At 44.9% G+C, this 15742-nt stretch overlaps 1 protein-coding gene across 2 annotated transcripts in view; it reads right to left on the bottom strand.

The window, feature by feature from the left end:
* The window catches only part of CCDC152 (coiled-coil domain containing 152), an 880762-nt gene that overhangs the window by 853005 nt on the left and 12015 nt on the right, over positions 1-15742 (bottom strand). For both annotated transcript variants that reach the window (XM_078675028.1, XM_078675029.1), the window contains exon 2: positions 15463-15566. In XM_078675028.1, coding sequence (XP_078531154.1) covers positions 15463-15566 — 104 coding nt within the window. The remainder of the gene's footprint in view (positions 1-15462; positions 15567-15742) is intronic.

The following is a 15742-nucleotide window of genomic DNA, read 5'->3' as shown; positions in this document are numbered from 1 at the left end:
ACTAAAAGGGACCACGGATCCGTCCATCTCAAACAACTAGGACCACAATGCATTGGTCAGCAATGCATTGAGATGGATAGATAACATTAATCCCAGGCGCACACACCATATAAATGATCAAAAATGAAATGACCTAATTCAAACACAATTGCCAACTCTGGACTACCACAAACGGTCATAGTATAAGGCCAATCATGTCCCCTTCAATTGCTGTTCTTAAATGTCAATATAAGCCAATCCACGCAATTATCTCAAACGACCATGACCACAATGCAACAGTCTTGAACGCTTCATAATACAGTTGAAGCTTACACTTTGACACTACTAAAAAGCATCTATTTTACACCATGATATGACTCCTAAAAAGAGCATTAATTAAGAATCAACATGCCTCCGTTTGGCTAATAAAAGTGAGCTGTTCATGCACGCAACTATATATCATCGGTAGGCCGAGCGAACCACAGGTTCCATGATTCCTCGCGGACCCGGAAGCATTCACGTCGCGGACGCGGCTGGAAACAAGCTAGACTGAATCAGACACCCGCCTCGTCAGTGCTAAGTAAGAATAACGAATATTAGTGTTGAATGATAGATGACGTTCGCGAGTCCATAGGTCATAATAGATAACTCCCGCATGGTGTCTCTCTCACAGGAATACCAGATGAAGGCACAAGATTTCACAATCTACGAACCAAGACTCCTCTTCGAGGTAAGCCCATAGATCGAGCGCACAAACAAAACACCATTGAGCATTGACACGGAAAGTCATTAACGTGCCCCCACTCACTTACTGTCTTTCAGTGATTGCAAACTGGCATTATACCTCATTACAGCACAAACGCTTGGCCCATTGAGAAAGTAAGTCGCAAAAGAATGATCATTGTGTGGGTGTGAGTAGATTACACATATATACAGCACGTATGAATGATAAAGTGACAACCACATATTTTACAGGTCCCCCTTCCGACGGGAACAATTGAACCCACCACGGTTTCTTGATAATCGAGAGGTAAGAGTAGGAGGCTTGTAGTAGAGGTGAGGGCAGCTTAATAGCAAAAATAGATTTTAAAACTACAAAATTGTTCTTTTTCTCCAACAGACTACGGTCCTGATGAGAACTCTATAACTATACGAGTTCGAAACTCGTAGACTGAAAAAAGCCAGAAAAACCTAAAAGTCACATAAAAATACAATTCAACATCTTTATTTTTGTGGAAAATGTATATGGCTTTGTTGCAATAATCCGTTGTTTCAACTGAAAATAATTGATATATTTTCTTATTTGTTTGTTTTGGATTTAATTGTTGTTTGTCTTGCATTGTATGGAAGTGGTATGCCTGTTGTTTGAATGATTACAAGTCGTTACATATTGTTGTAAATAGGTTTGTGTTGTACATAAGGTCGTAAAATGAAAAATTTGGTATAATCAATTTTCAAAAAAAGTCAAAATTGAATAACTGACGTAAGAAAACCAAAATAAAAAGTGACTATTTGCACATAAAACATTGGTTTGAAGTCAGATGTTTTAGCCAAGAAATTTAGGCGAACAAATAGATAGCAGCACGTGCACTCTGTTTCGTTTACTATAAGCTTGTGGCAAGCTGTGCTGTTGGGTGCCCAGACCCAGTGGTGGTGTTAGTGTGTGTGTTGGAGCTTCCCAGGAGACAGGAGATGGCCACAGCGTGCGCATTCGCGCGCGCCCGGCCCGCTCCGATCCGATTTTTGGATGCGTGTGGCCAGTTCTTGTCTCCTGGAAAGCTGAGTCGCTGACATTAGGTCTCTGGCGAGACAGCGCTGCGCACTGTAAACGCCACGAGACCTAAAAAGGAGGGTGGGAGAAGGGAGGAATGGAGGGAGGGAGGGAAGCAGAGGGGGAATACGGAAGGAAAGGCACAGATTGGAAATTATCTGCTCCGGACATCAGACGCAACTGTACAGCAGTGAAGTACATCACCGAGAGGTGTGTATTAAATCAGATTGTCTGCATTTTGTGACATCATAGAGGGAAAGAGAGCTACGCTCGTGTATGAGTCCGAATTGGAGTCTGCACTGGGCGAGGAGCTTGAGAGGGGTTGATGTCGCTGTGATCCAAAATAGGACACTGTGGCAAAAACTGCTTGTCGGCCCTCCAGTGCCTGTTGGGGGGAGGGGGCAGCCCAAGAAGTAATATGTTCAGGGGGTTGACTGCCATGGCACTGGGGAGGCCTTCCCAGCTACCTGGTCAACTGCTCAGAGGGTGGAAGATGACGCACATTAGGGTACTCTTGTTCCAACCAGCTCCAGACCGCGTCCAGAGTATCAAAGAACAAAGAGCCCTACTTGTGGATAACTTTCAAGCGTGCTAGGAACACGCTTGTAAGTCCTTCCGCTCGCAACTGTCGTTTTGTCGCCATCAAGGATGCTCAACAGCTTTGAACCTCCCAAGTGTAGTCTGGAAAAAGTAATACTGTGACATTGTCCATTAGGATGTGTGCTCTCTCCTTGGCCTTTTGCAACAGTACATCACGATCACTAAAATTGAGGATCCGCGCAACTATGGGGAACAGCAGTGCACCGGGCGGAGTCCTTCGGGTCGGTACCCTGTGCACTCTCTCTACTGTGAATAGGGCGGGGAGTCCCTGTGGGGCTATCATCGTCTGGAGCCTTTGTTAAATTAACAACGCTGGGTTGGACCACGCCGTACACTCCGGCAGTCCGACAATGCATACATTATTGCGATGTGCATGGCCTTCAGCATCTTCCGCCCTATACTGAAAGACTGTAAGTTGTTTGCATAGTGTTGTATGTGTATACTTCATTCAATATGACTACTCGGTGTCTATAGTCCTTTCTTAGTGTCTCTACCTTCTCTACCTCCCATACTACCTAAGAGTGTTCTATCTTGTGTGTGAGGATTCCAGCCTTGGCAGTTGATGGTCTGGTCAGCTGTGAGGTGTACTGCTCTGCTGTCTTATTTTATGTAACTTAATAAATCCATCTTAATAACCTGAAGACGTGTCCTGCTACCTACTTAAATTATCTACAACATTGTGGCGACATCTGAAGCTGACCAGACCACGAACAGACCAGAAGAGAAGACCTGAAGACCAGCGCAGCATGAGCAAGACCTCACAATCAAGAACCCACCTAATTACGGCCAGTAACAAGAAGGATAGAAAGTAAAACCTTCGTAACGCAAGAAAGCCTGTAGAAAATAGCCGCAATTTACAAGAAAAAATCAACAAAAGAAGCTGCAAGTTAATCCTGTGAAACGCATGAAATAAGCTTACAGTAACTGTGAGTGACTTAAATAAGAAATCGTCCCACTGCAGTAAGAGATTTGTGGTGAATACCGATGTCGAGCTACTGTGACTCAAAACTATGTGCCAAGAATTAATCACAACTGCTGTTGAAGACACACTCCAATCTTACAGGTCAGAAAAACTGTTTTCTATCGTGCATTGGGCATCTATTACTGGAAATGAGTTAGTTTAAAGCAAGTGTATGATTGAGGTATTCAAAAAAAGATTGAGCTAATTGGTATGTGCATCCCAGACAAGCTCTGACCGTGACGCAAGCTGGAATGTGAGGGGAACAATTTTTTGAAGCAGCTGTGGAGTGACTGACTTAAAGAGAAGCTATGCGTGCCTAGGATCTTCACTGTACCGTTCGTGAATAGAGAGATCCTTCCTCTGCCCTGCCATCTCCTCACTGATGACGTCTTAGAATTTCCGACTGTATCAGCGGAAGAGCAGCACGCTCCCTGTTCACGTCCGTGTCTTTTAACCTCTGACCCTAGAAGCAGTTTGTGAGCGTCACTGCGCAATAGTGCGCACCGTCGAGCAGACATCTTGTCACTGTACTTCCAAGGTCACCGGAGCACAATGCCACCGAGCTGAAACTAAGGATGCCAAGAAGTTCTATCATGCGGCTGCCACAACCCCTTCTAAATGAGAAATGTAAATTGTAAGTCATTTCTTGTGACTCCTGTGTCTTTGTTTTTCATTAAGAATGTGCTCCAAAGGCATTTCACTTGTTCGTGTCCGAAGGAAGGCGAGAGATAATAGTGTTTTCTGTCTAGGTTGAGCCAAAACCGAGCCACATTTGAAAGACTGTTACAGCGTTATATATGCTACAATACTGCCATCTTGTGGAACTGTAAAAAACGCGTCCAAGAGTTTATTCATTCCGAATTATTCTGTGATTTATTTAAAATTATCGATGGTTGTACTTGAGCAACGATGATACAATTATAGCACTCACAGTTGTAATTTCAACTAGTATATATTTTAAGAAGTTAAAGTACGCAGACCAATGGGGCATCAGACGAAGTACAGCAATAGTTTTTAATTGAATTAACGAACTGCATTACTCTCTAGGACAGTGACTGCGATTTCAGAACTAGTGGAGTGCAATACTGGCAATTAGTATTGAAATATTGACTGGAGTACATTACTGTGGAATATGATACCAAACAAAGACAGAGTCTAGAACCATGATAGTCAAGAACTGGAACAGTAAATTGTTTTAATGGTGATGTGATGACAAAACTAAAGGTGCAAGTTAAGAACTGCAACACCAAATATTTTAATGGTGATGAGATATAGCAAATGAAGCGCGGAAAAGCGACTTACAAGAGATGTGAGGCAAAAGAAAACGTGACTTAATTCAAGAAGAAGAGATGTCTCTGTGCAAAAGTATTGAAAGTCTGTAGATTTCAAGTGATGAATGCTAAATTGAAAATTGGAAAGTGGCAATTACCAAGCGCGCTTGCCATAGGTCGCGAGACGCTTAGTGCGTGCGCAGGTATTAAGACGCGTTACCATAATTATCAAGCGCGCTTGCCATAAGTCGTGAGACGCTTAGTGCGTGCGCAGGTATTAAGACGCGTTACCCAGAATCAGTACGGTGAGAGGACGAAGGATGTCCCAGGACCGGAAAGGGACAAAGATCCCAGAATTAAAACCGGGAGAGGACAAAGGAAGTCCCAGGACTGGAAGGGTACAAAGGTCCCACAATATGTACCGGGAGAGGACAAAGGAAGTCCACAAAAGTAATGACATTTTGAGGGAACTTAGGGGTCCGTACTACAATCAGAGGCCCATAACCCGAGGAGAAGACCCAGATCCTTGACACCTGGTCCAGAACTAGATTTTGGACTGTAAGAATTCTGGCTCTGAATTTATCTTTGGGATAATTTTTTCCACAACTGTTCTATCTTCAACAATTAGCGAGAAGCCGCTATGGACAAACACCTATTAGAGAAAGTGAACTCTCTATTTCCGATTTTGGTGGCCACAATGACGGAGTGTAGAGAGTGGACTGGCTCTTCATGTTTTGTGAATCGAAGAGGAGAAGGTGGTCATCGTGATCTTCATCATCATTTTTCATCTTGATCCTGATTCTCTTCCTTCGTCTCCTGGAAGTTCTTGAGGTCGCTGACCTCCTATGTGTTATATGTTTTCTTCTTCGTGTTTTCTATCCTTTGTTCCTTTCAATGTGTTTAAGTCTTTATTTTGTTTTATTTGTAAAGAGAGAAGATATGCTGTATGTGTATACTTCATTCAATATGACTACTTGGTGTCTGTAGTCCTTTCTTAGTGTCTCTAACTTCTCTACCTTCCATACTACCTAAGAGTGTTCTATCTTGTGTGTGAGGATTCCAGCCTTGGCAGTTGATGGTCTGGTCAGCTGTGAGGTTTACAGCTCTGCTGTCTTATTTTATGTAACTTAATAAATCCATCTTAATAACCTGAAGACGTGTCCTGCTACCTACTTAAATTATCTACAACACAGAGCTTGGCAAGTGTGGTTAACTGTGAAGCCTGCTGGGGGACCATCTCGGCTAATGTTGTCTAGGCAGCTTTCACTTTGTCAGACAGTTTACAATGGTCATCGCGCAGTAGTTGATGATCTGCCAAAAGCGTGTCAATTCCGGTTATCGATGGCGCTTCTGGAGTCCCGGATCGCCTGAAGTATAATGCCCAATTTATCGGGTAGATAAAAGTAGTGGAATGTATGCACTCCTCCAGTGTATGGATGGAGGAGTCATCAAAGTTGCTCGGTTACGCTTGACCAGGACCCTGAAGGGCGGTCAGTCTAGTGGTCTTAGTACAACCCATATTACCATCCGAGTACGATGAGGCATGCACCATGTGGGAGGAGGCGATCTACACCTGGCAGTGGCAAAGCAAACAAGCTAGCACATCTGCTAAAGATGATGCAAACAGCGTTTGAGCTCTGGCACACGAATAATAAAGCGGAGGGTTGTTCACGAGTCTGCAAAGCCACTGTATGCTAAGAGAGGCCCCCAAGGCCTAGTCCAGGTAATAAGGGAGGCCCACACACCATCAGGGAGACCCAGGGACAGTCAAGTACTCTTACAGCAGGAGAGATAGATGTGTTGCTGTTTGTAGGCCATATGACAGGGTTATACAAAGTCACTGTCCGAGACCCAAAGGGCCAGACGGGCGCTGCGTCACCACCGACCTGCTACATGCGGCCTTGCCTCAGTTACAGTTCGGTGGGGGGGCCCACACCTGCAATACAGCTTATCACATCATCAGCAGGGAAGCCAAGGCCCCTGGTCTACTAGAGATAGGACCAGAGGAAGATCTAATGCGGCCCAGAGGTGGTGGAGGGCCTTCAGGTACCCAGGAAAGCAGAGCATGGCAGGTGCAAGGCTTGCTCCAGCCAGGGGCGGGGGGATGCCCAGGTCAGCAGATGAATGGAGAGTCACAATCCAGCACAGCCCCAATGCAAACAACAGGATGCACTCTGGGCCAGTGATACGCCGCCCAACAAGGGCCCCCACCACGTTCCTAAGTGACCCAAACACAGCAGGCACTCTCCGCTGGTGCCGATTGTTTGCTTCTCAGCGAGCCAGGCCGCCTGCACATCACCCAGGCATTTGTCCCCACATGGGGCCACACAGCACACTCAGAGTCCGAGGCAGCATGCGGGAAGGCAACGGGGAACCTCACAGCTGTACCAGTGCTTTTCTACACAGCGGCACTCTACAGGATTCAATGGTCCATCGGCGAACACAGGCTGTCCGCGCCACTTCAATACAGTGTGGCCCAAACCATGAGGCCCTGTTGGCCAGGCTGCATTCGTACAGTCACTGAGCAGGTGACTCTGGCCAGTATCGTCCCCAGAACGCAGTATGGGGTTCTTCTATCCTGTGGGTGCTGTACAGCACTTGGGCCCCAAATATGTTGACGGATGAGAGCAGATTTGGGGCTCCTAACTGGAGCTTTAGAAAGACATGACCCCCATTTTGGCGGCTAACCACGCCCCCTCACAATATTGGTCCTATTGCATTCTTAGTATTCATATTTTTTAAGTTTCAATGTAGGAGGAAGGTGTGCGGTATTCTCTTCTCTTCTATTTTTGATTTGATTTTGATTTGAAAAGAATTTATTAAGCGCGACTAACACCATTAGGTTTCTTGGCGCTGTGCTGGGGCGTGGTGAAGATAAATGAAGAGGAATCAGAATCTAAGGATACGAGATGGTAAAAAGGAAGGTTTTAAGAAGTGATCTAAAGCCAGAGTATGAAGGTGCCAGTCTGAGGGAGAGAGGAAGGGAGTTCCAAAAGGATGGGGCCAAAAGAGAAAACCTCAGGCCCCCGTGTTTTTTCCTCTTGAACCTAGGGACGGATAGCAGGGCCATTTGGGATGAACGTAAGTTGCGGGACGGAGTGTAAAAATGAAGAAGAGAGGAAATAAAAGAAGGACCTAGACCAGAGAGAGACTTAAAAATAGTGCAGCCTAACTTGAATTGGCAGCGGGCGGAAACCGGCAGCCAGTGAAGACTCTTTAAGAGTGGACGGACGTGCTGATCTTTAGGCTGGTGAAAAATCAGGCGCGCAGCCTGATTTTGTATCAGCTGGAGTCTTCTCTGTTGGTACTCAGGAATGCCGACGTATAGCGCGTTAGCATAGTCGAGTCGACTGATCACTAACGCCAGGAGTGCTAACGTAAGCGCTTCGGTGGTAAGAAGGCGGGATATTTTCCGTAGTTTCCTGAGTTGGAAGTGGCTGGCGGACACCACTGCACTAATCTGGGGAGTCATTGAGAGATCGTTGCTGATAATGACACCCAGACTTTTGGCAGAGTTGACTGGAGAGGGAGAGCTTCCAAGACTGGCAGGCCAGATGGAAGGTTGCCATGGGTTGGAAGTTCCCCCGACAAGAATTAGTTCAGTCTTGTCGGGGTTGAGCTTCAGGTGATTTAAGCTCATCCAGTCACTAATGAAGCAGAGTGTTTTTTGAAAAATAGAGATGGAATCCTCAGAAGAATCAATATTGAAAATCAATTGGATATCATCCGCGTAGTTGAACGCAATAACGCTCAACCCGCGGAGAGCACGGAGTAGCGGGGCTAAATACAAATTAAAAAGAAGAGGGGATAATGAAGAGCCCTGAGGAACACCACAGGACAGCTCAACCTGAGTGGCAGAGAACTGAGACAGCCTGACAGCTTGTTGTCGTCCCGTCAAAAAGGACTGAACCCAGTCAAGGGCGGTCCCTCGGATGCCGGCCTCCTCGACACGGTCGACCAGGATACCATGGTCGACCGTGTCGAAGGCGGCCGATAAGTCCAGAAGGACCAGGGCTTGTCGGGTGTTGACATCAGCCCCTCTGCGCAGTTGGTCCATCACGGAGAGAATGACGGCCTCCGTTGAATGCGCAGGTCTAAACCCTGCCTGCTTAGAATCTAAGACACACGAGTCCTCGATGAAGGAGCTGAGTGTGTGGGTCACGTGTGATTCCAGAACTTTGCTGAGGAAGGGGAGAAAGGATATAGGGCGGTAGTTGCTCAGAATGGAGGGGTCTGCTGAGGGTTTTTTAAAATGGCAACCACCTCGGCTTGTTTGAAAGAGCAAGGGACAGTCCCCGTGACCAGGGAGCTATTTAAGAGGGCCAGAGGGGGCTCGGGACAGGAGATGAAAGCTGCTCGAAGAACCGAGGGAGGACAGCAATCACGAGGGGAGCCAGAAGAAATTTTGTGCAGAAGCGAAAGGAAAATAGCCATCGGAATGGGGGGAACAGCAGTAAGGGTGTGAGGATTGGAATATTTAGAGGACTCAGAGGTTAGGGGATGAGCAGGTAAGGTTTGAGCAGCAATGCTGGATTTAATTTTTGCTATTTTTTCAATAAAAAAAATATTCAAGGAATCACACGGGGTTTGGGAGGGAAGTGGCCCTAATGTGATTCTGGCTGGGTTAGATAATTCTTCCACAATGGCAAATATGTCCTTCGACTTATTTGTGGAATCCATAATTTTAGTGGAAAAATAAGTGGATTTAGCAAGAGCTATGGAGATTTTATAATTTCTCAGTAAAGAGGAAAACACCTCCTTGTTCTCAGGGGAGTAACCTCGACGCCAACGTCGTTCTGCTTGGCGGAGGCCTAATTTAAGGGCTCTCAGGTCCTCGGTAAACCACCTTTGAGCGTCGTGGCAGCGTCTGGCTCTAACTAATTTTAGCGGAGCTACTGCATCAGCAGCGGAGGTGAGCCAGCGAGTGAGGTTTAGTGACCGGGTGTCAATAGAGGCAGGTGGATCGGGGGTAGAAGGAACAGAGGAGCTAAGAATAGAGTGGAAAGTGTTTAGATCTGACCTATTCCAATTACGGGCCAGGAAGTTTGTCTCTTGGGGCTTAACGGTGGGGCAGGGAATCCCTAACGTAAATGTGATTAAAAAATGGTCTGACCATAAGCATGGCAGAATGAGGGGAGCTGAAATGTCCAAGCCAGATGACCACACCTGGTCTAAGATGTGCCCTTTTGTGTGCGTGGGCGAATAGATATGCTGAGTGCAATGACATGAGGTCCGTAAAGGCTAATGAACTGGGAGATTCGTGGGGGTCCAAAGGCCAGTAATTAAAGTCGCCTAAGACCAATATATTAGAATTGTTGATGGAGAGCTGGGCGATGAGGTCCCCAAACTGAACAGGAAAGTTGGGCATGGGTGAGGGAGGACGGTAGGTCAGGACACATATAAGAGAGGATCCTGGCAATTCCAGTCGGATTACCAGGCAGTCTACTGAAGGAATGCTGGTAGTGGGCACTATGGAGAAGCGAATCGGGTGCTTAAAGATAGCGGCAACTCCCCCTCCGACTTTGCCGGAGGCACGATTAACTTGTAGTATGTGATAACCGGGGGGGTGGCGGCCAAGATATCAGGGCAGAATCATCAGTTAACCAGGTCTCGGTCAAAAATAAGATGTCGGGTTGTTCTGACTCCAGAAGATAAAAAATGTCGAGTTGATGACTGACCAGAGACCGGGTATTGAGATATAAGACTGAGAGGGGATGATGGGGAGGTTTTGTCAATAAGTGGGGACCAGGTCTGGGATCCGAGATCAGGGGCCTTGAGATAGAATATGGCCGTGTTATTTCGGGAAAAGAGCTGCGGGTGGTAAACAGGCCTAAAGAGACCAACCTGGGAGCAGACTCAGGTGGGGGAAGCGCAGGATTATGACAAGCAACGAGTGATGCGCGGGTGTACGTGAGAAAAGGGACAGAGTGACGCGCCCCTAGCCCCGGTCGGCCGCGGACGGGCGCAGACGGGCTTAACTCAGGCGCAACTCCGGCGCGCCTACGACGCGCCCGCTGCGCTCGTCCGCTGCGCTGACACATGGGGGCCGTTAAAATAGGAGGATGGCGAGGGGGTGTGGCGAGGCTCTAGCTCGAGCCAACCCGTTACAAGATGGCGGCCGCGGCCGCTGGGAAGCCCGTTAGGCGGGGCGACCACAGCCGGCGGCCAGGCACCACGCGAGAGGCGGTGTTATCAGGAGAAGAGCAACCCGCTTGTATTCAGCGGAGAAAGGTAGGAAGTTAAAATAATAGAGGTCGCTGCTAGCGATCAGCAGGACCAGAGTGATTTAAAATACCTGCTCGTAGTCAGCAGAGATATCCAGAAATAATAAAGGCAGCGCACCAGCAGTTGCGTGACAGCCCCCTGCCACAGGGCTGTTTAGCAATTCCATTCCTTGTTAACATATGATTGTGAATAATTTTATGCTTAGAATGCTGAGGTCTGCTATTGGCCAGTTACGCCAGTGTTGCAGTCCTGATTGGATGTCGCTGTTGGAGCCCTTATATTTCTGTGGAATAAAGCTGCTGCTGACAACACTTTTGATTTTTAAGCACCTTTTTCATCCAATTCACACTTCCTTATATACACAATAACAGTCACCACATGCATCCAGTTGAGGAAACTAACAGTTATCAGGGTGGTTCTTCATCTTGTAGGCGCCTCCGGGGACTACTTTGAGTTAGATGCAGACTATCTGGAAGAAATTTTGGATATGAGCTGATATTATATTGGACCAAAAGAGCTTGAATATCTTAAAATTCGACACCCGAAAGTGCCTATGTTCTATGTATTGCCTAAGATACATAAAGACCCTGACCACCCCCCTGGCAGACCCATCGTTGCTGGGTGCGGATCTGTGCTAGAACCAGCAGCTAAATATGTAGACTGTTTTCTAAAAGAATTCATGACCAGTGTAAAATCCTACCTTCAGGATACAACCGATTTTTTAAACCAACTAGAAAGAATTGAGTTCTGTGAAAACAAAGACAGACTAGTTACTTTAGACGTAACTGCTCTTTATACTCAGATCCCTCAAGATGAGGCGATAGCAGTACTTACACATTACCTTGATTCCAGACCTAGACCGATGCAGGTGCCCACCAAATTCATTGTGGACCTGGCAGCCTTCGCCTTAAAGAAGAATTATTTCTGTTTTAATGGCGAATACTACTACAAAGTCAAAGGAGTGGCTATGGGGTGTCCCTTTGCGCCAGAATTGGCGGTTTTGTTTATGGCAATGTATGAAGAGGCTTATATCTACCAGAACAACCCTTTCATTCAATACATCGGAGCGTGGCTCCGATTTATTGATGATGTTTTTATGACTTGGACAGGTGATAGTGACACTCTTGACCAATTCCATCAATGGTTAAACAACAGAACAGCTGATATAAAATTCAGCATTTCCAGTTCTACTAGGAGGATTGCCTTCCTAGACGTGGAGGTTTTCCCTTGTGAAGGGAAACTAGCCACAACTCTATACAGTAAGCCAACTGATAGAAACAAGTCTCTGATGTTTTCAAGTAACCACCCTAGGAACCTCAGAGAAAATCTCCCCTATGGGCAGTTCCTTCGAGTCCGCAGGAACTGCACATTTAAAGAAGACTTCCAACATCACTCAGCTAAATTAACATCTAAATTGTGTGATAGGGGTTATCCAAAGAAACTTGTGAAGAGCTGTATGAAGAGAGCACAATGGACACCAAGGGAAACCACTCTAGAACGAAAAATTAAACCTAAACTGAACCGACAGGTGTGTGTCACCACGTATTGTCCTAATGCCAATCACCTCAAAAAAGTCATAAAGCAGAATTGGCATCTAGTAAAAGATCTGGATGAAAGTCTTGTAGACATGCCTCTTTTTGCCTTTAAAAAGGAAAACAACATTGCAAATCACATTGTTCGTGCTGCGATGCCAGCACCCAAGCCGGCAACATTGCGCCAAATGATGGGGATGCCTCCCATCCTCGGCCACCATAAATGTGGAACTTGCCTTTGCTGTGAATCTTCTATCGAGGGTTCATTGTTCCAGCACAACGGCCCTTTCTGGAAACACGAATCCTTTAGTAACTGCAAGAGTAAGTTTGTCGTGTATGGCATTACATGCCCCTGTCACCTACTATACATAGGTAAAACCAATCAGGAGATCCGTCATCGGATCTCTCAGCACAAATCGAGAATTAAAAACAAGGTCGAAAATGCCCCTCTGGTGCTCCACTGGACGCGGATGCAACATGTTGTGAGTGACCTCAAATGGACTGTGATTTCAAAAGTGGAAAAAAACCCTCGCGGTGGCGATCAAAATCTTGCTTTGTCAAAACGGGAAGCTTTTTTAATAATCAAATTTGACACTTCAGTGTCTGGGCTGAATGAACTGAGTGAAATATTCAAATTGTGAATATTTTGATTTCTCCTATGCATGCAAAAACCTTTTCCTTTTTGCTGAACCACTGAAAAACCTGGAGTGTTTGTTAAATCTGTCCCGGGTTTTCTGTTTCCATATTGAACACCGGAAACTAAGGAGGCGTTTACCAATTAACGACCTGCATATATGAGTGGTTGCACGGCAGCCCTGCTAGCTAAGGCGCCTGTGCCGGAGTGCTCATTTCCTCCCACGCCGTCGACCGAGTGATTCATTTGTGAGTATCAGCACAAGTGTTGTCTCGTAATGTGAGCCAGTTATACTACTCTGCTCCGTAATTTACTTGGTCTCTGTTGTCTTCCTCTGCAGCACCCCTTTTAAAATGATACCAGCGGGTCACGCCGCGTTCATGGTAATATGCCTACCATTTTGTTTCAAACTAAGTTAGACTCGTTTAAATGGTACGTTATCATTTACTATGTTGCTCGTTGCAGGGCTTCTGATCCGTGTGCAAGTAGTAAACCGCGTCTGGTGGACCACGCCCTTCGCAACAAGTCACGGTCTCCTAAACCAACCTAGAGAAGGTGTTCCAAACGATACCAGCGGGTCACTCCGCGTTCTTGGTAATATGCCGACCATTTTTGCGAATTAAGTCAGACTCGTTTAAATGGTCCGTTATCATTCACTATGCTGCTCGTTGCAGGTTTTCACATCCGTGTGCAACTAGTAAACCGCGTTTGGTGGACAACGCCCTCCGCAACAAGTCACGGTCGCCTAAACCAACCCAGTTAAGGTGTCGAGTACAACAAATTCCACCTTTGAATGCCCATTGTTTTTGGTAAGAAACAACAGCAGTTATTGCTCAATTTGCTAGCGTTTTGATGTAATCCGATTAGACCATGGCTTATGTTCCGTTATTCCCCTGTTTACAGACTTCGTGCTCCTTTTATTCCATTTTCGACGGTTGTCGCACTCCAAATTTGAAGGCCCCTTAAGAATAGGTAACGACAGTGGTTTGTTAGTTTTTTAGAACTTGTAGCCCTGCTTTACAAAAATGCATGCCCTGATTAAATGTGTGTCCATCCAAATATAGGTACCAGTTCTGTGCTTTCAAGCGACACAGCCTCCCACATAGCATTTCCGTCTACCGCCAAGGCAGGTAAGACCTTATAATGTCTTTATTTTTCAGCTACTTTGATTAGGCCCCGCACTTTGAGCCTGCTTCCACGATTATGCACTCACTCCAGTTTAGTATTTCGAACATCTTGGTTAGCGACGGATGAGGGGTGGCGACCTGAGTGGGGAATCTGAGGCTGATCCTCTGTATGCATATATCAACTCTCTTTTTAAAAAAAACTTTCTCTTCTTTTTCTCTTGCTATAGATACAATTAAAGGCCCTGATGAGAATCCTCCTTGATCTGCAGGATTCGAAACGCGTAGGCCCTCAGCCACCTTTGAGTCTGCATGGGTGATAAGCACGTTTGAATCGTCCTGTTGCTTTTCACCATTTTTGTACATTACTCTGTTAACTGTTCTTTAAAACTACAAAAAACCAAGAATACCTCTATTGGTGTGATGAATGTACTTTTGTATATAATTTTCAAGTAATATTTTCTAAAATATTGTGCAGACCGTGGCCTTCTCCAGCCTTGCTGTGTTTGTTTGTCTATTATAAATATATTAATCACTGTAATATATTGCACATGTTAAAAAATCTTCGTTGCTCCTGAATGGTTGAATGTTGTGTGCTTGTGATATGCTTGATATGATGAAAGATCCCCTTACCCTTAATTAATTTTTCTATTTAGCATGTAAGATTGTTTATCCGTTTGAATATGTGTTTCTAAAATATAGTTGTTCTTTGGAACTAAATAATAAAAGCAACTAATCGGCATCCATCCTTGAATTTCTTTTTCGGGTTTTGTGTCTAATTGTTAAATAATTTCTGTATCAGTACTGGCACCTACATTTTGCTTTTTTGGATATTATATTAGAGCCAGTAAAATCAAAAAGCACATGAAATACTTTTTTACAGAATTTTTAGGTATAATAGAACTGAAAGTAGGTTGCTTTTCAAGATTCAGATTTGTCCGTGTTCACAGACCATCATTCGACCATCATTCGACTAAAAATACATACTTAAAAAGTTTCCATCCTTTAAATGTCTACAGGAAACATCACATGGCTTGCAAAATGAAAATGCATGAAACTAAACTGGCTAAAGTTAATGCAGCATATTTTAACATTTAATGTTGTATACGGAAAGCATTTGTTGGAATCAGAGTACCTTTCTGCTAGCTTTACCCATGTCAGGTATTTGGACTGGCAAGTCCATTAAAATACACACAGTATTTTACCCATTACTGTTTTTAATGGTCTGTAATTAACATATCTAATGAGACAGTGTGGATTGTCTAACAAATATAATTAATATGTCCCACATTTAGTGTATATGTACATATGTGCACCAATACTTCCAATAAAACTAAAAACACATGATACAGACATAACACAAACCTGTTCTATCAATGAGTAGTCCTCAATAAGTCTATCAAGATTAATTGAACTGCTTTTCTTCATGGCATTGTCAAATTGATTCATGTAGTTCACTATAACTGTATCTAAAGGGCATAGGAAAGAGTAAACACACCCAATGATATATGAAATAAAGGGCTCAGCATTACAAGAACAACATATATGAAAAGACTACATAGCAATTACAATTACTACCACTAAAGGGTCTAATTGAGCATTATTATGTTTACATTTTAAACTGTTTTTAACACAATAGGATTTT

The sequence above is a fragment of the Lissotriton helveticus genome, chromosome 2_1, assembly GCF_964261635.1.
Source record: "Lissotriton helveticus chromosome 2_1, aLisHel1.1, whole genome shotgun sequence".
NCBI classification, from domain to species: Eukaryota; Metazoa; Chordata; class Amphibia; order Caudata; family Salamandridae; genus Lissotriton; species Lissotriton helveticus.
Note: the sequence above shows the minus strand (reverse complement) of the source record. Positions and strands in the feature narration are given on the sequence as shown.